The sequence below is a fragment of the Equus caballus genome, chromosome 8 (assembly GCF_041296265.1).
Source record: "Equus caballus isolate H_3958 breed thoroughbred chromosome 8, TB-T2T, whole genome shotgun sequence".
Taxonomy (NCBI): Eukaryota; Metazoa; Chordata; class Mammalia; order Perissodactyla; family Equidae; genus Equus; species Equus caballus.
This window is the reverse complement of record NC_091691.1, coordinates 46,363,531-46,385,550: the sequence shown is the minus strand read 5'-3', so window position 1 is coordinate 46,385,550 and position 22,020 is coordinate 46,363,531. Positions and strand designations below refer to the sequence as shown.

Here is a 22,020-nt window from a genome sequence, read left to right as displayed (position 1 = left end):
AACTTGGGGCTTCTGTTCCTAAAGGAAAAAGAGGAGACTGGAAATTTGGGGTCAAATTATCTCTGCTACAAGGTATGCCACCTTCATGGGTTTTGACTTTATTCTCGGAGTAGTAGGGAGCCATGAAGTACTTTATGCTGGGGAGATGCATGATTAAGATCAGGGTTTTAGCAAGCTCATCTGTCTGTGATGTGGAGAATGGATTTGTATGCCATGAGGCGGATTCAGGCTGGCTCCAGGAGGTAGACCAGTGGATAGAGGCTCAAGCATGACAGACTTGAAGCATATCAGAACTATTTAACAGGGCAAAAAACAATGAAGCAAAACAAAAAGACCAAAGTGGTCAGTATTCAGACAAACACTAGTGGTCTGGTTGGAGAAAATGTTACAGAATCTGTTCAGGCAGTCTGAAGTGTATTTGATTCATGATTCAAAGAATTTTGTGCACCTACTCTGCCAGGTACAGAGTAGATGCTAGGAGTGTGGCAGGGAACAAAAGAGAGTGAACTCTGCTCTCCTAGAGCTTGTGTGCCAGTGGGGAGAGGCATACCATCAACAACAAAACAAAGATGATTTCAGATGGTGAGAAGTTTCTAGACAGAAGAAACCATAAAGTCCCTGGGGCAGAAACACATTTGGTTAGCATCAGCCAGAAAACCAGAGTGGTGGAAGGAGAGTGAGCATGGGGGTGGCCTGTGGGAGGTGGGATTGGTGATGGCGAGGGCCTGGTCATGTGGGATGTGGGGCTGTGTTCTAAGAGCCATGGAGAGCCATTGGGTAGTTCTAAGCATTAAAGTGAGACCGGCTGATCTATGTTTGAGAATCATCAGTCCAGCTTCTGTGTGAGACTACAAGCTAGATGGTTGGAATCAAGCCCTTTAGTTAGGTGAATGCTTACCACACGTGAGGATAGGAGCCAGGGTGAAATGCACCCTGTGTCCTCTCAGGGAGGAGGCCCCAGGACTCACATGCGGTGCCAAGCCAGAACACCCCAGCCTCCTGAAGACCCTTCCTCACTCTGGTGTTGGAGAACCTGCTCAGCCCCCGCCTCCCTCGAGTGTGCCCCCAGCATTGGGGGCACGACAGAACTTGTCAGAAATGTGCAAAGACCCCAAAACCCACACCTACTCAACCACAGTCTTCACTTCGACAAGTCCCCAGGTGACTCAGGCACATGAAAGTTTGAGAAGCTCTGGTGGCATGCCCTCTTGTTAGGGTGTCTCTCTCTCCTCCTCTCTAACTATGTGCCTACATACCCTGCCCATACATATACCCACAAACACATATAAACCATACACACATACCACGCACACACCCCACACGCACAACATAAACCCCACACACACCCTACCACATATTACACACAGCACACACATATAAACCATCCATACAGGCCACATACACTCCATCCCCCCACACCCACCACCGAATTGCCATGCAAGATACGAGCTCATTGCAAATGCCCTCCGGACAGGAGGTCTGGACTAGCTCACAGTTTTGGGGTTCCTAGAGGGCAGGGCGGTGCCTCATGAACTAGATTTGAGGAGTCTGAAATTTATAAATGGGGAACCTGTGGAGATTCATTTGGTGGGAGCTTGCTGTGTAAATTGGTGTTTGAAGGAGATTAACCTGACAGTGATGAGCAGGATGTGGGAAAAAGAAGGGACAGGAAGGCCCTGGGTGGCAGATAGTCTGGAGGCTGCGCAGAAATATGAAGGAGACTGTCTTTAGTTAATGGAGCATGCTTTTATATTATTTACAAAATACTTTACACTCTAAATTTTCTGGAATATGTATCTGTTATCTTTGCAACCAAGTTGAAAGAAACAAAGCTGTCTAGGCTCAGTATTGTTTGGGCCAGCACTAGGATGGGGCACTATGTGAGAAACATGAAAAGGGTGCCTGCTCCATGTCTGGGGGTCCTCCTGCTTATTCTTTACAATTCTGTGTAAGCATCTCTCCTCTCTGCGGGCTTCTGGGTGAGTGTCTCCTGCCCTCCTCCTCCTCAGCATTGTTAGTGCACAGCACAGGCTGGACGTGAAGGGCACTCAGAAAAATGCTTCTCTAAGGTTGAAGAATAAGTATGGGCCAAGGGTGTCAAGTCTAGGTAGCTGAGTGATTGGTGGTGCTTTGGAAAGAAATGCAGGATCTTGGAGTGGTAGCCAGTTTTGGAGGAAAGGTCTGAAGTCGTTTTTAGGTGTCCTGAAATGTCATCATGGGAAGGGAGACATCAAGTTGTTAACAGTGGACAGAAATGAAGAAGAAAGGCCCACTCTGGGGTAGGGGTGCTTTTTATTTCACAGGATAGAACTGATCCTTCCCGAAGTGTCCTGTGACTGATTAACCACACCACACGCCTTCCTGTTTGATTCTCCCAGGGGTTCCTGGAACCGGATTAGGCCGGGCGGGAGGTACTGGAGATCTGGTGCCCTCCATTCCTCGCCCCTATATTTAGCTGCAGTGGGTTTACCCCGGATGTGCTGGCAGCCCGCACACTGCAAAGCCGCCTGAGAGCTCAGCCCTGCGGGCTCCGGGAGGGCGCTTGGCACCAAAGCCGGTTCACGTGTGTGTGCCCTGTGCACCGTTGGTAATGCCCTGACCCAGGGCAGCAAGGAGAGCATGACTTTGTGTTCTTGAAGTACATTTTAGCTCTCCCAGGTTCTCAGTTTGAACATTTATAATCTGGGCTCAAGAGCATATTCCATTTCATGTGATTCATAAAGTGAATTAGGGAGAAGTTTTTACACTGAAATCTCATAAATTCAAATTCATAGGACTCTATGGGGCAAAGGTGTGTTACCTCATCTTATGTTGTATGAAATTTTGTGCTCTTCAAGACCATTAAGTGTTTCTTTTCCCTCAAAGAAAAATTGTTCCACACGTCGGACAAAATAACTTCAACAATGAGTCTGTCTGTCTTGTAAAAAGAAGACTAGGTAATTACGGCTCACTAGAAACCCAAACAGAAAGGCTGGGGTGTAGTGTTTCCTGAAGGCCTGTCAGTGATGGAAGCAGTCAGAGGTCCACAGACCCACGCTCATCGCCCCTCCTCAAAGCACGCCCAGTTCAGAGTTGGCCCCACAGGAGGGGAGAGCTCATTTGTCGGGGGTGGAGGGTGATTGTCAGCTTCTCACACTTTTATTTCAGATCATCAGAAAAGCCCTTTCTGAGGAAAAACGTGTTTCAACAAAAACATCAGCTGCAGATCTTGTGACAGAAACGGATCACCTTGTGGAAGATTTAATTATTTCTGAGCTGCAGAAGAGGTTTCCTTCGCACAGGTAGGTGTATTCCTCAGGGAAAACATCCCAGTGACAGGTTGCCACGTTCATGCGGAAGGCCAGGGTCTAACCCCGGAGGCTGCACCGTTGGTCCTGGGGGCAGACATAAAACAGGAAGCCTCATGGTCTGTCCCCTGATACTTTGATTGCATGGTAAACTGACCCTAGTTTCATTCTTTTTACTGTCATCTCGTCAACCCTCCTGTCAATATGGTACCTTACAAATACTGAAAAGCTTCCACTTTCACAATGCATTCTCAGGGGAAGTGCCCTGTTCCCTTCTACTAAGCCACTTAGCATATTTCTGAAAGGACTTGGAGCATTAGTGTTCCATGGCAGCATGTGTCTGCTTGGTGGCCCCATGCACACTTTCCAAGAAGGATGTGACCCTGAATGGTGCCATCAGCTGTGTGGGCCCAGATCCACCATCTGGTGGTGCACCCCTGCTGGTATTCAGTGACCCGTTCTCCCCTCGCCAGGCCAAAGCCTGCAACAAGGAAGGTTGCTCTCCTCCCTGGGGAGGCCTTTATGGGATCCCAACTTGCTCTGCTCTAGAGTGGAAGTTCTTGACCTTTTGAGATCACTGTGTGGAGAAGCTGATGCAAACTATTAATCTTTTCCTGAGAAAAATTCAAATATTTACACAGCATTTTGCACCTTATTCCAAGGGAGCCTTAGACCCCAGAGGAAGGCTTTCCTTGAGCTCTAGGGGCTCCTCAGGCCCTTCCTTCCCCCTCAGTGTTCTGCAGAACTGAGTTTGAAAACCACTGCCTTGGATGCAAGGGGTCTCTTTCTTTCCTTATGGAGAATTGCTAAAACTGGAATACCAGTTGTTGCATTTCTGGATGTAGATCATTATAAGAGTCAGATTCCATGTTTGTTTGTACTTACGCAGCAGAAACACATAAGGCAGGCTCCCTCAGCATACGTCTAACACAGGGTAGGCGCCACAGATTTTTTTCCCTGTGAATAATTAAGCAAGGGAAAGGACAAGCCGGTGCTCAAATTTACCCCCTTTTTTCCTGTTGTTTGCTTTAACTGGTTAGGTTATCTCAAGGTCACCAACTCTCCTTCAGAATTCTCTCTGCCAATAAGTTGTGTTTGTTTTGTTGACAACCTTTGTGTTTGAGTGTCTATTATTTCCTATTTCCTTACTCAGTGTGAAGTCAGGATCCTTGACATCTGTTATAATATTTATAAGCTCTAAAATGTTTATGATATTTTAACTTTTAAAAATCTAAATTAAATGGTGGTATCAAAAGAATTATATAGACTGCTTTTATTCTTTGAGAGGAAAAAGGCTACAGTAACCCACCAGCTTTTTCTGACTGAGGAACTATTTTGGTGCCCGAGGTTTTGTTGGAATTGGTCCAAGTGGCTATGATAGAAGTGAGGGCTGGCTCAGCCATATGGGGTCCTCGTAAGGGCCTTAAGGGCAACTGTAAGACTAGGCATAATGGCATTATCAGGCCTTCTGTATTTTTCAGTTAGATTGCTCTGACAAAGGAAATTCTGAAATTGTCTGCCCCCTTGTATGTATGGACAGCAGTTGCTCATGTCTTGGATCCACTATGACGTCAGAATGGTGGATTCCTTCTGTACAAGGTATATTTAAATGTTCTTTGCTATAATCCCTATCAAAGTTCCAATGACACTTTTCACAGAAATAGAACAAAGAATCCTAAAATTTGTATGGAACAAAAGACCCCAAATAGCCAAAGGAATCCTGAGAAAAAGAACAAAGCTGGAGGTATCACACTCCCTGATTTCAAAATATACTACAAAGCTGTAGCAACCAAAATGGCATGGTACTGACACAAAGACACACAGATCAGTGGAACAGAATTGAGAGCCCAGAAATAAACCCACACATCTATGGACAGCTAATTTCAGACAAGGGAGCCAAGAACATGCAATGGAGAAAGGAAAGTTCCTTCTATAAATGATGTTGGGAAAACTGGATAGCCGTATGCAAAAGAATGAAAGTAGACCATTATCTTAACACCATACACAAAAATTAACTCAAAATGGATTAAAGACTTGAATGTAAAACCTGAAACTGTGAAACTTCTAGAAGAAAACATAGGCAGTAGGCTCTTTGACATAGGTGTTAGCAGCATATTTTCAAATACCATATCTGACGGGGCAAGGGAAACAAAAGAAAAAATAAACAAATGGGACTACATCAAACTAAAAAGCTTCTGTACAGCAAAGGAAACCATCAACCAAATGAAAAGACAACCTAAAAATTGGGAGAAGATGTTTGCAAACCATATTTCAGATAAGGGGTTAATATCCAAAATATATAAAGAACTCATACATCACAACAACAACAAAAAATCCAATTAAAAAGTGGGCAAAAGATCTGAAGAGACATTTTTCCAAAGAAGATATACAGATGGCCAACAGGTATATGAAAAGATGTTCAGCATCACTAATTATTAGCACCTCACTCCCGTCAGAATGGCTGTAATTAAGACAAGAAATAAGTGTTGGAGAGGAAGTGGAGAAATGAAACACTCATACACTGCTGGTGGGAATGCAAACTGGTGCAGCCACTGTGGAAAACAGTATGGAGATTTCTCAAAAAATTAAGAATAGAAATACCATATGATCCAGTTATTCTGCTGCTGGGTATTTATCCGAAAAACATGAAAACACGAATGTGTAAAGATACACGCACCCCTATGTTCACACAGCATTATTCACAATAGCCAAGACTTGGAAACAACCTAACTGCCCATCAAGGAAAAAATGGATAAAGAAGATGTGGTATAGATACAGAATGGACTACTACGCAGCTATTAAAAAAAAAAAGATGAAATCTTGCCATTTGTGACAACCTGGATGGACCTTGAGGGTATTATGCTAAGTGAAATAAGTCAGAGAAAGTCAAATACCATATGATCTCACTCATAAATAGAAGATAAAAAAACCACCAACAACAAACAAATGTATAGATACAGAGATTAGATTGGTGGTTACCAGGGAGAAGGTGGATGGAGGAGGACAAAAGGGGTGACGGGGACATGTGTGTGGTGATGGATGGTAATTAGTCTTTGGGTGGTGAACATGATATAATCTACACAGAAATGGAAATATGATAGTATACACCTGAAATTTATGTGATGTTATAAACCAATGTTAACTCAATAAAAAAAAGAAAAAAAGAAATATTCATTGCTCTGTGTCACAGGACAAAAGTCAGTGTATCCACCCAGCGCAGTGGACCCTACCCAGGGTGTGTGTCAGGCCCATCTGGGAGCTTCTCCAGCCCCTAATGCCAGGGCTCCATCTCTGAAAGCCCTGGGAGATGCAGATGCCACACCTGGCTAGGAATCAGCGATTTAGAGAAGTGGTTCCCAAACTGCGGTCTACAAGCTAGTGCCAGCCAGGCCCTGAGGGTCAAGACTTGGTTGCCCTGCAGTCAGTCACTGGCTCTTTGCCACTGCTTCCTTTGTGGCCCTGATGTGGCTGAAGGCTGGACGTCACTGCTCCTACTCTCTGCTCAGTTCGTCTGGAAAATTTAAAAGGATGAAATCATTTTTCAACAAATCTATGTCAAATTTAAAAGAAAGTACCAGAATTTGGGACCATTTAATTGTATTTTAGATCATAGACAAATTAATAAATGAGAAAAAATTGCATATGATTATAAAATAAAATAGTATGTTGTAATTTTTCTGCATTCAGAGTATTTAAATATCTCCCTTAAACAATAAGCTAGCATAGGGTTAACCATCATCCTTTTTAGGAAAGACTTTCTTTCATTCTGAGCTTATGCTCTTCCTCATTTTTAATCTTTCGTGAAACAATATTAAAGATACATTGTAACTTTTTTTTTTTTTGAGGAAGATTAGCCCTGAGCTAACTACTGCCAGTCCTCCTGTTTTTTTGCTGAGGAAACCTGGCCCTGAGCTAACATACGTGCACATCTATGTGGGATGCCTACCACAGCATGGTGTGACAAGCAGTGCCATGTCCGAACCCGGGATCCAAACCAGCGAACCCCGGGCCACCGAGAAGCGGAACATGTGAACTTACCCGCTGCGCTACTGGGCCGCCCCCCTATTTTGTTTTTAATAAAGTAAGAAACAAGCTGATATAGGCTCCCTGGTTTTATTAATTTATTTTATTAATTCCTTTGTGAAATCCAAAGTCTGGGTTCCTGATCTGGAAAAGAGGCGTAGACTGAATCAAAGAATAGTAAGGTTTAGACTTGCCCTCAGCTATGGCAAATCCCTCCACTTCTCAGGGGCCCTGTCTCCTCACCTGGGAATGGCGGACCCAGGCAGGGCCATCTCTGCGGTTCCAGCACTAATGCTGATGTACGGCGGTGATGACAGAAAGCAAAGCAGTGGGTCAGGTGGAGAGGCACAGCTTGGGTCTTTGAAGGCAGTGTGGGCGTTGACCACGTTAGCTCTGGCTCCAGCCAGGCCTGCCTTCGTTGGTACCTCAACCTGTTTTCAGTGATGATTTTGCATTAGAGCCAAGTTTAGTGACTTTGAAAATACCCAGTAGCCTCACTGAACTGTATTCATACACAGCCCGTCCTTGTCCCTTTTGTCAGGGTTGGCACGGGCAAAGGCGGGAGGACAGCTGCTTAAGCTGCTCTGTATACACAGCCACCTCCTCTGCCCAGGTCTGGGTCCCCATTGGTGGGACATGGCCTCGTCCATCATGGTGACCCCGTGCCCTGCAGTGTGTCCAGTGTGCCCTGGACTTGGAAACAGGATGGCCCAGCCCCTGCCAGCTGGACGCTTGCTCTCCATCATTTTCCCCCTGCTTTGTGCTGGGTGCTCGTGTCGTCAGGCAGCAGAGGCCGCCGCAGTGCTGGTGGCGGCTGGGCCGTGGCTTGAGAAGATGAGGCCGAGGAATGTTAATTGGCTCCCTGGTGGACTGAAAGGTGAGCCTGACCTTGTCACAGGATAAACACACTAATCAGGAAAAAAAAGGCCTAGATGCACTTGGCCATCAAAATTATAAGGAGGTTTTGTTACAACTATTAGGAAAAAAAGGGAAGTAGTTAAATTAGGCAGCAGAATGTATCATTCTAATAGTTAGCATACTTCCAACCTTGCGCCAGATGCTCTTTTCCTCTTTACATTAGACAGGCTTATGAAATGTCCCTTGAGCTCCCTAGATTTAGTCACATGCATTGTTTTTTCTTATTTGTTATGGATTTTATATAGATGTTCCAGTGCTTTTATTAAGGTCTCTATTATTTCACACTTCCATTTGTCCACGTTGATGTCCCCACTCCATCAGAAGAGAACTGAAGAATGTTCTCTTCCATTCTGTAGATATTAGCCTCCCACACAAGGAAAATCAGGTTTAAGTGAATAAAAACTCTATATCCCTCCCCACATGCCAGGGAGGTGTTTTTGGTCCTGAAGAACAGACGCAGTCGCTGCCCTGTTAGCTTCTGGGGCCTCCCACAGTGCCGCCCGCAGGCGCGACGTTAGCCGGGAGGCGATGGAGCTTCTTCAGTGCCCCTCACTCAGGCAGCTGGGTAAAGAGGAGAACTCTCAGGTGTGAACAATCCACTGCTGAGCGGTCCAGGGACTTAATGTGGGCCGCTTGAGTATTCCCCTTAGAAGCGCCTTGCAGAACAAAGTTCTGTGTCAACGGGAGCGTGATGGGTGCTGCTGCAGAGCAAGCTGCCCGCTGAAGCCCGCAGACTGTCCCCCACACCTGCTGATGTGGCCCCGCGTGTCCTGAGAGGCCCCCGCCGCTGGGCCACGTGCTGGCCTTGCGCTGAACTCTGGCACACGTGTTGGATGGCAGTCCCGAAAGAAGCTCTCCCTCTTCCTTCCAGGGGACCCCAGCAATTTCCCCTCTAACTCGAGTAGGTACCAGCTTCCCACTTAAAATCGGGTTTGAAAAGGAAAAAAATTCCACACTCCTCCTCAGTTTCCTGGGAACTGATCTTTGTAGGTGAGGCATTTCCATTCCTATCTTGACCTTGGTAATGTCTTTTCACTGCTTTATCGACCTTGTGCCCCATTTAAGCTTTGGCACTTGGTCCTTACATTATGTGTGCTTTCAGGGTGTGGACTCTTTGTTTTAAAAACATAATCACAAGTCATTTCATGGGAGGAGAATCATGCAGCTACGAAGATGACATTGAAAACATTTAATTCCTTAAGCTTTGGCTAAGAAAACTGGTAGAGCTAATGCCACGTACGATCATCACTGAGTGGAGTGATTCTGTGTGCACATCACCTGCATTTCTGCTTTGGTCAGGAGTTCAGGCCTCACCGCCTGGCCACACCCTGCCTGCCCTGGCTCCCCTGGCTGTGTGTCTTTCACCACACCATTTGTTCCATCTAGACTCGCCTGCCTGGATCACGTGGTCCAAATGATCCAAAAGCCCAGGGAGGGAAGTGATGGTGGGGAGGCATTTCCCAGCAGGAGGAGGGGATGCAGAGCAGACAAAAGCAAGGAACCAGCGTCCGCTGCATCTGGTCTGCCCACTGGATTGTAAGCTTCTGGGGGCAGATTGTGCTCACTCTGGCTTTCTCCGCACAGCTGCCATTTTTCAGGGCGTGGATTTCTCAGTGTCCCACTCAGTGCTTTCCATCTCCAGTGCTTTGCCTGCTCATGCGTGGCTGTCTCCAGGGACCACGGTGGGTAGGGAGGAGGAGGTAGAAACACCACCCTGAAAATGACACATGTACACTCATATATGCTGATGTTTTTCAGATAATTTATAAGATAGAGGGGCTAGATGAGTGTGCATGTAGAGCATGAATTTCATAATCTGTGAAATGGAAATGATGGTCCCAGAATTGTTGGGGGACCAGGTGAATTACAGTGCATATGACAGCACTGTGTTGACTGAAAAGTGACATCAGAATGCAAGGCACTTGTTATTTCAGTGTTACAGACTAGGACAACACTGGCCCATAGAACCTCCTGTGGTGACAGAAATGTTCTGTCTGCACTGTCCACTGTGATAGCCACTAGCCCATGTGGCTAGTGAGTACTTGAAATGTGGCTAGTGAGACTAAGAAACTGACTTTTTAATTTTTTAAATTTTATTTAAATTTAAACAGCCACATGTGTCTAGTGATACTGTATTGGGCAGAGCAGTTACAGAGGTTTCCATTTTCAGTCTTTTCATTTATAATGTCAATCTCATCTGCAGTTCATTGATGCCAAATCATGGGACATGTGGTTCCTCTGGGGAAAGTGGTTTCCAGGGACGCCTTGAGGCTGAGGGGGAGTGGCCTGCCCTGTGCTCTGACCTCTTCACGGGCTAGGCAGCTGCCTGATGACCACGACTGACAACACACCAAATGCCATCAATAAGACATGAGGCATTTCTTGTTTTTCATTCATTCTTCCTTCTTGGTAAAAATCTCTTGTCTTCAGTTCTCCTCTTTCTCTAGTACAGTTGTGGACATGCATGAGAACCTAGTAGAAAACCCCTCTGCAAGGCCTTGTATCCACACATCAAACAAATGTTTGCTCAGTGCCTGCCGTGGACAGGTCCTGGTGACAGGGCAGAGGCCCTACCCTTGGTGACCCGGAGTCTGTTCATGACAGTCAGCAACGTGCACCGGGCACTGTGTGTGCCAAGCCCTGTCCTGTATGCTTTAGATGGAATATGTTCTTTATCCTGAGTTCGCCTTCAGGAGGTGTAAGCAGAGGCCAGCTCTGCAGGGACACAAACCGCTGCCTGAATGGCCCCCACTGAGCGGTGCTGAGCCTGGGTGGGTGGTGGTGGGAGGGAGGAAGACAACAGGGAAGAGTTAAGGATGCCTTCCCTAGCTTTCAGCCTGATCACTGGGGTACCTGGCAGTCCCTTTTGCTGAGACGGACGTGAAGAGAGACATCCAGGAGCTCCCTTTTGCGCAGGTTGATTTTGAGATGTTGGGTGTCTTGTTCAGATCCCTGATAGGAGATAGACGGCCCCCTCACATGAGGATAGTTCCAGGAGGGCTTGTCTACAGAGAACTAATTACAAAGGCCAGGAACAGGGCCCACTACCACTGCTGCAGGGGGTGCCCGGGCTTGGGGGTTGGAGCAGGTTGGCCGTGCTCCTGCAGGATTGGGGGGTGGGCGGGCATCAGAGCCTGAAGGAGAAGGGAGGAGTGGAGGCTTGCCCTGGTGAGTAGGGGGCGCTCAAAGGGAAGGAGCCAGCAGGTATTGTAACTTCACTCTCCTTCCATTTCTCCTCTCTGTTGGGTTCCCCAGAGGACAGGGGTGCCCAGGAGGTGTGCCCTCCCCGGGGGGGTCCTAGGCCAGAGACCAGGGTGGAGAGGGCCTCTGCAGGGAAATGTCAGCTCCTGTTGAGCCCGAATGGTGGGGGTCAGTACACGTGGATGCAGTTGTCTCCTTGTCTGCAGTTCAGGTGAGGCCAGCTGGGTACAGACCTGGGAAAGGTCAGCTGTAGGTGACATTTAACGCCTTGCTTCTGGTCGGTGAAGCACTCTGCCCCAGGCCACAGCACTACTAGTAGGAATGCTAAACCAGAGTCCTGGGCCCTGCTCCCTGGCCAGCATTCCTGATGCTCTTCTCTCTCTTGTCTGTCCTCGGCCTTCCCTCCTCCAGACTAAAGTTAAAGCAGAATTTAGCTTTGCTTCATCCGATGTGTTTCCCAGTGTTCTTCATTCTTGTGTTTCTCCCTGCTGCTTTTCCAGAGATCCTAAATTGAGGTGTCATTTGTGTTTTCTGAATCCTGCTGAGTAAGTAGACTACAGACAGATCAAAAATCAGATGGTCTTACAGACTCTCCATCAGTTTGCTCTGCAGAAGCCATCATGAAATCTCTTTACTGTGGCTGCTTTGTCTTTGATGCGGCCGGCAGCAGTTTGAAGTGCTTTGTCTTGAGTTCTTGCTGCGTTTTCTCAGGCTGTGTTCCTGCCCATCACAGGTTCATTGCAGAAGAGGCTGCAGCTGCTGGGGCCAAGTGCGTGCTCACCCCCAGCCCCACCTGGATCGTCGACCCCATTGACGGCACCTGCAACTTTGTGCACAGGTGAGCATGAGCATGGGTCACCTCATTCTAGACCTTTAACTGCCGTCTTCTCTAAGACTGTCTTTTCCAAAGCAGCATTTCTTAAGGCAGAAGTATATAAGAAAATCTCTGGTAGGTTTATAGTCTCATCAAAAAGGTGATCAAATCTTGATATTTTTAAAATAAGGTCTTCCATTTGTGAGATACTCTCAGAGCTTGCGGGAAATCTTTACTTGTTTAAAAACCATTGTGTTTGTTATCTTTAAAATGTGTGGTTGAATTAAGAAGGACCCCTTAAGGAGGCCCCGGAGAAACAAGCAGGGTTAAAACAAGCATGTGTGGTCCAGCAGCTGCAGGAGCACAAGGTATAGACAGCAACACGTGACGTTCTGGAGCTGCCTTTGGAGATGGGAACAAACCACATGTCACCATGAGACGGGATGAGGAACCCATTAGCAGCTGACTGGGCCTAATGTGACTAGGCAAATGACAGCTAAAAAGCAGTAGATTTTAGGAAGGTCAGCAGGGACCTTGGGGGGAGGGGAAGTGAGCCGCAGAGCTCAGGGAGGTGACAGGGACGTGGCCCTGGCCCCAGAAGCTCTGAGTAGTGGGGTGGGCATCAGAGCTGAACTGGCTAATCTGGGGATGCAAGGGCACAGAAGGTGATGTGGTTTCCACAGAAGGTGGTTTTCTGACTTGAACATGTTTAGAGCCCCCTGGAAAGCTGGTTGGCACAGGTTCCTGGCCCAGCCCCAGGTCCCCCATTCAGTAGGTTGAGGCGGCCCGTGGATCTGCATTCTTCACAAGCTCACAGGTGATGCCAGCACTACTGGACCACACTGAAAGCCCCTGCTGTAGATGACTACGAATCAGTCTGGTTCCTCACTTCGAGTGAGAAAGTGTGAGCACAGCCCGATGCTGGGGATCGCTCTTGGTGCTGTCCTCTGTTTTGTCTCAGGTGTTATGTTTATTTGTAAGTATGTAAAGTAATTCCAATGTATCTTGTTAATCACCACCCTTTTCTTAAAGGGTGTCTTGAGAATTCAGTCAGTCGTGCCCACGCAGGTGGCCCTCTTGAGGCAAAGAAATAGTGCCATCTGGTGACAGCAGCACGATCTCCAGACTGTAATTTTACCTCAAGTGTGACACCCCTCTGGAGAGTCATGCGGTATCACAGGTCTCCCTCTGAGGTGTGTTTTGCTGAGTGAAGCGCCTGTTACTCTGTCTTGCTCTTCATTCCAGTGTGCTTGTGAGGACAGGGCTGCTGAGCCTCGGCAAGTGGTGAAGGCCACACGTCCACCGAGGGTCTTTGGTGGGCTCCAGTGGCCCCAGGGCCAAGGGGAATGTGGGGCCAGAGAGACAACTTGGAGAAGGGCGTCATTTGGAAAACAAACTGTGGTGCTGACCCTTACAGTTCCAGAACACCACCAAGGGCCAAAGCAGTGGCAGTTCTCGTGGCCTAAAGACATCCAGAAGCTTTGGCCACTGCAGCTCAGGTAGGACCTGTCCATTCTTGTATCTGGCAGACAGGACTAAAGCAGGTGGGACAGAGCTCTTCTGAGAGTTGGGACTAAAGCTGTGCCTGGCGCATGGTGTACTTGGTAGTGAGCCAACCAGCAGTGGCGGCGGTGCATGCTGCTGCTGCCTCCGTCAGGGCTCAGATCCATGTATGATCCGTTTCATAGTTCCCCTGTAAGTTAGCAGTACCCAGTCTTTCCTTGTTCCTGCTTGTTGTTAAGCTCTGATGATCCTCACATAAAAGAGATTATTTTGAAGATGAGCAGCAACCACAAAATCGTAAAATAAAACCACAAGCAAACTGCGACATCACAGCTGGCCTTCAGCCAGCATGGCCCGCACCTGCTCTTGGATGCTTGGGACCTCACACAGGAGATGGCGAGGAGAGATGTTGTTGCCCAGACCTGGCCTCTAGAGGGAGGCTGTGGCCTGGGGCCTGCAATGGCACCTCTGGGGGCCCCTGTCACCCAACCTGGGACATGGGTCTGCCCTTTTTGGAGGTCTCTGAGAATCAAAAGCTGCTTATTAAAATCTCTCTCAGTTGGGTACTCAGCAGTCATTGTTGAATTACATCGGTCTCACGTGGTTTTCAGAATGTTGCCTTCTTTCAAGGGCAGCTGTCTTACAACATGGCCAGCTAAGCCTGTTTGTCTTGGAAGCCGTTAATCAAATTGTGGGAAGTAGTTTTTAAAAAAAGCAAACACGCTCACACTGTAGAAAGGCCCTTCTTTGCCTTGAATGACGATGCTCCACAGCCACATAGAGGCTCCTAAGAGTTTCCGTGTTGGTAAAGAGCAGTTATGTTTTAGAATGCAAACCATTCTGTTTTCCTTTGCAGATTTCCAACTGTGGCAGTAAGCATTGGATTTGCTGTGAACCAAGAGGTGCGTAGTAGGTGGGGCCCCAGGGTCAGTGGTCTCCAAACCCCTTCGGGTCCCCAGGGCTCCAGGTTTTGTTTAGTCATCTTCCTGTTTGGTTTCAACCTCTACATTCCTGCTTTTCTCTCTTTGTCATATGCCTTAAACATGACTAGTAAATCTAAGTGTGTGTTTTTCAAATCTGAGAAGGTAAACAAACGCAAACCGGTTTAGGGGTGTGGAGGTTTGGGCCCCTGTGGCTGGCCCTCCCCCCACGGTGGCTGGCCCTTGTTTCCACTGTGGTCTTTTTGTGTTGCTGCTGTGGAAGGGGAAGTTTGAGCAAATGGTCCAAGTTAGTCTCCATCTGACCCCTGGGGCGTGTGATCCAGTCACACTCAAAAGGAACTCCTATTTTTGGAGGACACTTTTAATCCCAATCTTCTATTAATTCTTCTTTATCTCCTCTAGCTATTAGTATGAGAACGTGGCTATTTCAGGGTTCCCAAAGATCCTCAGAACTAAGCAATATCATGAGACCTGCATAAAAGGCAGTAACACTTAGGAAAAGCCTTAACTTCTTTGTAGTTACTACAGTTTTATTTAAGTAGGACTGGGGGCTCAGTGTTTTTGCAAAGCAGTCCTCCTTTAGAACACTGTTTTCTCATCGTAATCCTCAGTCTTAGCATAGGTTCCCTAGCATGGACACAGAGACGTTTATACTTGTGTAAAAGTACTTAAGTAGAAGATAAGTTGAATTTTAATGTTGAAATTTGGCTCAGGAGTTAATTACTCACTTGTTTCTCTGTTAAATGTTGTCATTGAGACTGAGTAGGAGGTTGAGCAGTAAGCTCAGAGGGTGATGCTCATGACCCCATGTCAGTGGTGGTAGTAGGGACGTGCGACACAAAAATGCTGCGGCCGGGAAGGTTGCAGTGGTGAGGCCCGTAACCTACAATGGGTCTGGTGTGTGTGACTGCGCATGGTGGCCCAAGCTTGCAGTGGCGGGCCCCTCGTCAAGGGGAGCATCCCACCCTTCCTCTCCATCTCACCCTTTGCCACCTTCCTGCCAGCAAAGGCCTCCAGGCCACCCGCTCGCCCTGGGGGCACAGGACCCGCACCATAGGGTCTCAGGCCAGCGGGATTCTAGGCCTGACCCAGATCTGGGAACCCTTTGAGAGCCAGGGCAGTGGGAAGCGGGTGGGGAGAACAGATAAGTGTTGCTGGAAAGTGTAGGGCTGACCGAGCGAGCCTCCCCAGAAATAAACCCCATCCTGAAGGTCGGGGAGTCCGTTCCACCGTGGCTGTGCTCCCCTAGCCTGGCCGAGACGTTTCTAAGGCATTTGGCCTGGATCTCTCTTCCTTGTCCAGAGAGCCGAACACTTGGCTAAGCCCCAGACCGAGCACACTAGCCATTGTTAACCCTGAGCGTGAGCAGTCGGTAGAGGAAGGGCAGCAGAAACCTGTGGGTGTGAGGCAGCGTTTTCTCCACACTCCCCTCTTGTTTCTCCCATCCCTTATTGGGAGGCTGTTGCGGGGGCCCGTGTCACCTGCTGTGTGCAGTGTGGCTGCTGAGCGCGCCGCCTGCTTAGGGAGGAGCCCTCTTTGCTGACCGCTTCTCTCTTCCAGGGGCTGTCTTTGGGTTCTGTGATTCCGTTGGCTTTACAGATGCATTCTCAATTCTTCACACATCAGCAGTTTTGAGAGTTTCTTGTGGGGTTTGATTAGAGTCACAAGGAGCGCTCCCCCCTCCCCAGAAAAAGAAAAAAAAGAGGTCTTTCTAAAGAATTAAGCTTTTTCAATAACTTTTAGTTGTTAATGTTTGATTATGATGTTAATTTTTAATGTAGTTTTAATATATTTTTAAATATAATGATTTCAAAAGAAAGTTTGCTTTTATGTGCAGGTCTAGTTATGAATCTAGATGCTGGTTTTTTCCAATTCCCTTTTGAAAGGTCATTTCTAGCACGTCATCACTGCAGTAATTGTCACACCTAGGACACCTTCCCCTCTGAATTTTGTGTCATTTTCTGGGTCAAGTAAGTGACCCGCATTTGTTTTCCGTCCTGCCCTGCATCCGCAGCTTGAATTTGGCGTGATTTACCACTGCACGGAGGAGCGGCTGTACACGGGCCGGAGGGGCCAGGGGGCCTTCTGCAATGGCCAGCGACTCCAGGTCTCCAGGGAGACAGGTGGGCTTCACGTGGCTCGTCTCAAATTGAAAGTTCGTTTCAAATTGAAACATGTGAATGGAAAATGCCAAAAGTGATCATTCCCTGAGACGGTGGTGGAAATCTCCTGCTGAGGGTTCAATCTCTTTAGGGACATTGTGTCCCTGATGACCTGAAGGTTGAGCCAGTTCTGTATCTTAATGTTTTTGTAAATGTGGCCAGGAGCTTTAAATAGTCTCATTCTGTTTTGCACTCACATCTTTCATCTTTAATGCTAAACGAAATCCATTCACCGGTTAGGATTTGGTCTCTAGCAGGACTGAGGCCAAGGCCTAGGGCAGAGGCAGGGGCCTACTCTGGCCCTCAGAGCGTGTAGGTTAACGTCAGTCACCAGGTGCAGGCTGTGGCTCCCTGGATGTGGACGAACTCAGTTGGCTTCAGTTTCCGTGGGAAGACAAATAGCCACAGGAAACAGTCGTGTAAATAAGCGATGTTTTCACGGACCACAGATGTTCCACTGTCATTATTCCTGAAGCAGAACCTCAAGGACATCCAGCAGCTCTTATAGAGGAGCTACTGTTGTGCTTACACCGCGTACAACTGTGTACGGTTAACAATATGCCAGTTCCGGTTTTTCACTGACTCTGGCCTTTCTCTCACACTGACTAGAGTAGTGATATTTTATCTCATTGTTGACGGGTGCTGTAGGGGACAGAAAAATACAAGACAGAAATAAAAGAAGAGCCCAGACAAGAAGCAGCTGGATTAGGAGAAGACTTCAAAAGCTCCCTAATGTTCATGTTTGAGTCTGAAAAGGTCAGGAAGCACAGTTCCTGCTAGCCGTTGAGCCCCTGAAGTGGGATGATAGGAGGTGTCCTCCCCGATCATGGCTTCAGTCTGTGGGTGTCAACACTTCCCCTCTGAGCTTCCTGTGCCTTCCTTACTACCTCCCCTCTACACCTGTTTCCAGCCTCTCTGTTTAAAATTCCTTTCCTAGTGCCCTTTCCTCATTGTCTCTATTTATTCTGCCCTTTCTTCCTCCCTGGATGACACCTTTGTGCCTGGATGGCCTTAGAGGCAGTGAGAGGAATAAGGTGAGTCCCTGCCCTCCAGCTGCTCCAGCTGCAATCCCAGAGAGAGTAGTGCCTTGCAGGAGCCCAGGGGGGCGTGACTGTGTGTGTGTTGGGGATGGGGGGGGCGGGCAGGAGGGAGCTCTGTGTGCCTGGAGCAGGCAGCACCCTGACCCAGTGATCAGCCGGTCTGCTAGGGGCAGGACCATGAGGAGACTGAGGCGGCTCCCTCGGAGGCCTGTGAGATGAAGAGCGTGCCCTGGGCAAGGGTAACGGGGGAAGGTCACAGGAGGCTTCAGACAGAGGTGGGACCAGCAGGACACAGGAAGCAGTTACTGCTTCTGAATCACAGAGAGATTCCAGAACAGCTTCCAGCCCTGCCCCGTTTCTCCCTCTCCCAGAAATGTTGTGTTTGGCTGTGTAAAAAGTAGCATTAATTATAGCCACACATGCCAAGAGGTAACCACTCAAACTGAATTGTGTAACCCAGTAGTGAGGAAGCATGTTATTAAACACGCTTAAGTGAACTTTGCTCTATATTTCATTTGGTTATAACACTCAACTCTATTCATACACACTTGGCTTCCTGGTCGGCTGCCTGCGTGGCTCAGTCGTACATGACAACTTCACATCCTCAGTGGGGCTCTCACACCACTTGCCCAGCACTGGCTTGTCTCACCCCTGTGGACAGGGACTCTGGGTCACCACTATGTCTGGCCCATTGTAGGCCCTTCCGTCCCCCCAGTTCATTGCTCACACTGTCATAACCCCTCCCTACAACGTGGCTGTGGTTTGCATTTCTCTCAAAATTGCTCATGTTCCAAAGCTCATTTGTGATTCTGTAAAAACTCTGGCTCATAAAGTCCAGTGTGTTTTCAGCCTGGCCGTTGTCTATTTGGTGGGTGACTAGACTTCTCTGGGAGGTGATGGAGTACACTCTTCAGCAGCACAGTCCTTAGGCGTCGTACAGACCTGGTTTCAAATCCTGATTGTGCCACCTTCTAGTGCTGTGGCTTGTCAGTTAACCTCTCGAAGCCTCAGTCCTCCTCTGTAAAGTGGGATGATGATAGCTGTGAGGATTAAGTAAACTTATATAGAGAAAGCACCCAGGAAAGTCTCTATTACACAGTACCCACAAATGAGAGTTGTTATCAAAGAAGAAAGTTGAGTCTTCCACAGGATCAATCAATTATAACCCATTGTTGAAATCAGGATGCGTTTCTGGAGGAAACAGGCATTTAAACAACCACCACTAATTTTTCTCTCCTTGCTTTCTTTGCCTTCTCTTTTCCTATTACAGCTTTCTGGAATGTCTTCAACTCACAAATTGAAAAACAAAACAAAACTACACTGGATAGGGATAAAGGATTCAATGGAGGCCAGAATTTCATTAGCTTTTTCTTCAAATTCCACTGTACAAATACAGGGGAGGAAGACAATTCCTCTACCCATTCTAGGTCCTTCTGGCTGGTCTACGAATTAAATTGACTTGAGACAGAATAACAGGAGAAAATCAAACAAAGCTTTTTAACATGTATACATGGGAGAAACCCAGGAAAACTGAGTAACTCACCAGAATGGCCGAGGTTGCCGCCTTAAATACCATCTTCAGCTAAAGACAAAGGAGGATATTGGGGATGGGGGGGAGTCAATTGTGGGAGATTACCAGAAAAAGCATAGTAAACAAGAGTACGGTTATTTTTCAGATTTAAGTCCTTGCCTTCTGCATTTATGAGTTTCTAGAGATAAGGTCATCCCCATCTTCCTGGTACAGAGAGGGAGATATTTTTACAAATGGAGATTTCCCTTACAAATGAAGATGTCTCTTACAAAGGGTAACTTCTGCTTGGTTTTTAGAGCTTGTCCCCTGTGTGCAGTTTCTTTCTTTCTTTTTTTTTTTTTTTTTTTTTTGAGGAAGATTAGCCATGAGCTAACATCTGCTGCCAATCCTCCTCTTTTTGCTGAGGAAGACTGGCCCTGAGCTAACATCTGTGCCCCTCTTCCTCTACTTTATATGTGGGATGCCTACCACAGAATGGCTTTTGCCAAGCGGTGCCATGTTTGCACCCAGGATCCGAACTAGCAAACCCCAGGCCACCTATGTGGAATGTACACACTTAACCATTGTGCCACCAGGCCAGCCCCATGCAGTTTCTTAAAAGTAACCAGCCCAAAATAATCCTCATGCCAAAGAGACACATCTTGAGGTGGCAAATTCTGCTCCCCTACACAAACTTCAAACATGTACAAAGTAGATAGAAAAAGTACGGTAAACCCACATGACCCGTCATGTGTCCGATATCGTCAGCTCATGGCCAGTCCTGCTTCATCCCTACCCCCAGCCGACTCCCACCACCCCAACCAACTCCCGGATACAAGTCCCAGACATAATGTCACTTTCGAGTCAATATTTCAGTATGTATCTCAAAACATACAGATCATTCTTTGAAAAACAATCACAATACCAATATCAGAGCCCTCCAAAAACTAGCAGTCATTCCTAAAATCACTGGACATCCAGTCAGTGTTCAGATTTCCACTCGTCTCATCTTATGGAAAATGGCCTTTCCAGACCACACTCGGGGTTCTAGGGGCCCATGTGGCTCCTGGGTCAGTCTTTGTTGCCAGGCTTTTTCAGTGGACAGAGATGGAAATAAGTTGTTTTTAAATATAAAATTCATCATGAGTTTATGCTGGTGTTCTCGATTCTGTTTCACGGCCACGAGGTTCTCTGCTGACTCCTCCACCTCAGTCTCCTCTGCCCCTGCTGAAAACCCAGGAATGATGAATCTAGTAAGGTCACACAGTTGCTTGTTCCCATTATCCCACAACACACACACATCAGTTTCAGAGTAACCACACTAGCCCTGCTATCAGCAAATGATTGCCAAGTGTAGCTTGAAGGAGTTTTCTGCGTTGTTTTGATTTTTCTTTTGGGAGTTCTTTTCGTCCTTAGCGAATATTCGCTGGGATCTCGAGTCACATTGCAGTGAGTCTCTGAAGTGCTTCCTGGTTCCCCTTCTTACACCGTTAACTGAGGATAATCACTTAGATACTTTTTTTCACTTTGTTTTTAATTTAGAAGGATTTTTTAAAAAAATGGTTTTATTTTGTAATTATGTAAAAAAAAAAAAGTACATTGTTCCAAAGTCAAATCTATAAAACAAAGTATATTCACAGAAGTTCAGCTTCCCTCCTGTCGTTTACCTGCTCTCTCCTACCCTCATAACCCCCGCTGAGAGAACCATTTAAAAAAGACTGTCCTTCCATTGTTTACCTTAGGTGTGTTTTTTAAAGTAAGCAGCTGTTTTGTTTGCTTTTATTCTCCATTTTGGTATAGAAAGGTCTCTATTTTTTTCCTAGTAGTTTTTCCTAAAATTTTTATATACTATCCCTAGTCCTTTCTTTTTTGGGTTATTGTCTACTGGTTCCGTATTATCAGTAATACTTTACTTAGCTTGTAACCTTTTTTCCCCCTCCTCATATACTCTGGTATATGATTAAAAAATGATACCCTTTTACTCTTGGTAACTACAGAGCAGTTGGCAAGCTTATTCTAGTTGTCACATCATCTCTCATTATCTTTCCAATTTTGGATGGTTGTGTGGTATGTGCATTTGCAGACCAACCAGCCATTGTATGCCATGCTCTCACCCTAAAACTATCATTTAGTATTTAGCCTTGGTTCCAAGGTAAATGTAGATTTCTATTTTTATTTTTACTTTTGGTGAGGAAGACTGGCCCTAAGCTAACATCCATTGCCAATCTTCCTCTTTTTGCTTGAGGAAGATTGTCGCTGAGCTAACATCTATCCCAGTCTTCCTTTATTTTATGTGGGACGCCACCACAGCATGGCTTGATGAGTGGTGTGTAGCTCTGTGCCCGGGATCTGAACTGTGAACTCCTGGTGCCAAAGTGGAGTGCATGAACTTAATCACTGCACCACCAGGCCCATCCCAAATGTAGGTTTAATACCCACCACCAGTCCTTTACATTGATATTTCTATATTCGTTTTGGTTGTGGGGAGCTTTTCACTGGTTCAGCATTTCTCAATTTTGATCTTAGGACCAACCCATTTATACTCTGAAAAAATTATTGAAGACCCCAAAGAGCTTTTGTTTATGTAAGTTATATCTATTGATATTTATGTATTAGAAATT

At 46.8% G+C, this 22,020-nt stretch overlaps 1 protein-coding gene across 2 annotated transcripts in view; it reads left to right on the top strand.

The window, feature by feature from the left end:
• The window catches only part of IMPA2 (inositol monophosphatase 2), a 52,208-nt gene that overhangs the window by 12,781 nt on the left and 17,407 nt on the right, over positions 1 to 22,020 (top strand). For both annotated transcript variants that reach the window (XM_023648245.2, XM_070220682.1), the window contains exons 2-5: positions 3,148 to 3,281; positions 12,163 to 12,267; positions 14,603 to 14,648; positions 16,702 to 16,810. In XM_023648245.2, the coding sequence (XP_023504013.1) occupies positions 3,148 to 3,281; positions 12,163 to 12,267; positions 14,603 to 14,648; positions 16,702 to 16,810 (394 nt within the window). The remainder of the gene's footprint in view (positions 1 to 3,147; positions 3,282 to 12,162; positions 12,268 to 14,602; positions 14,649 to 16,701; positions 16,811 to 22,020) is intronic.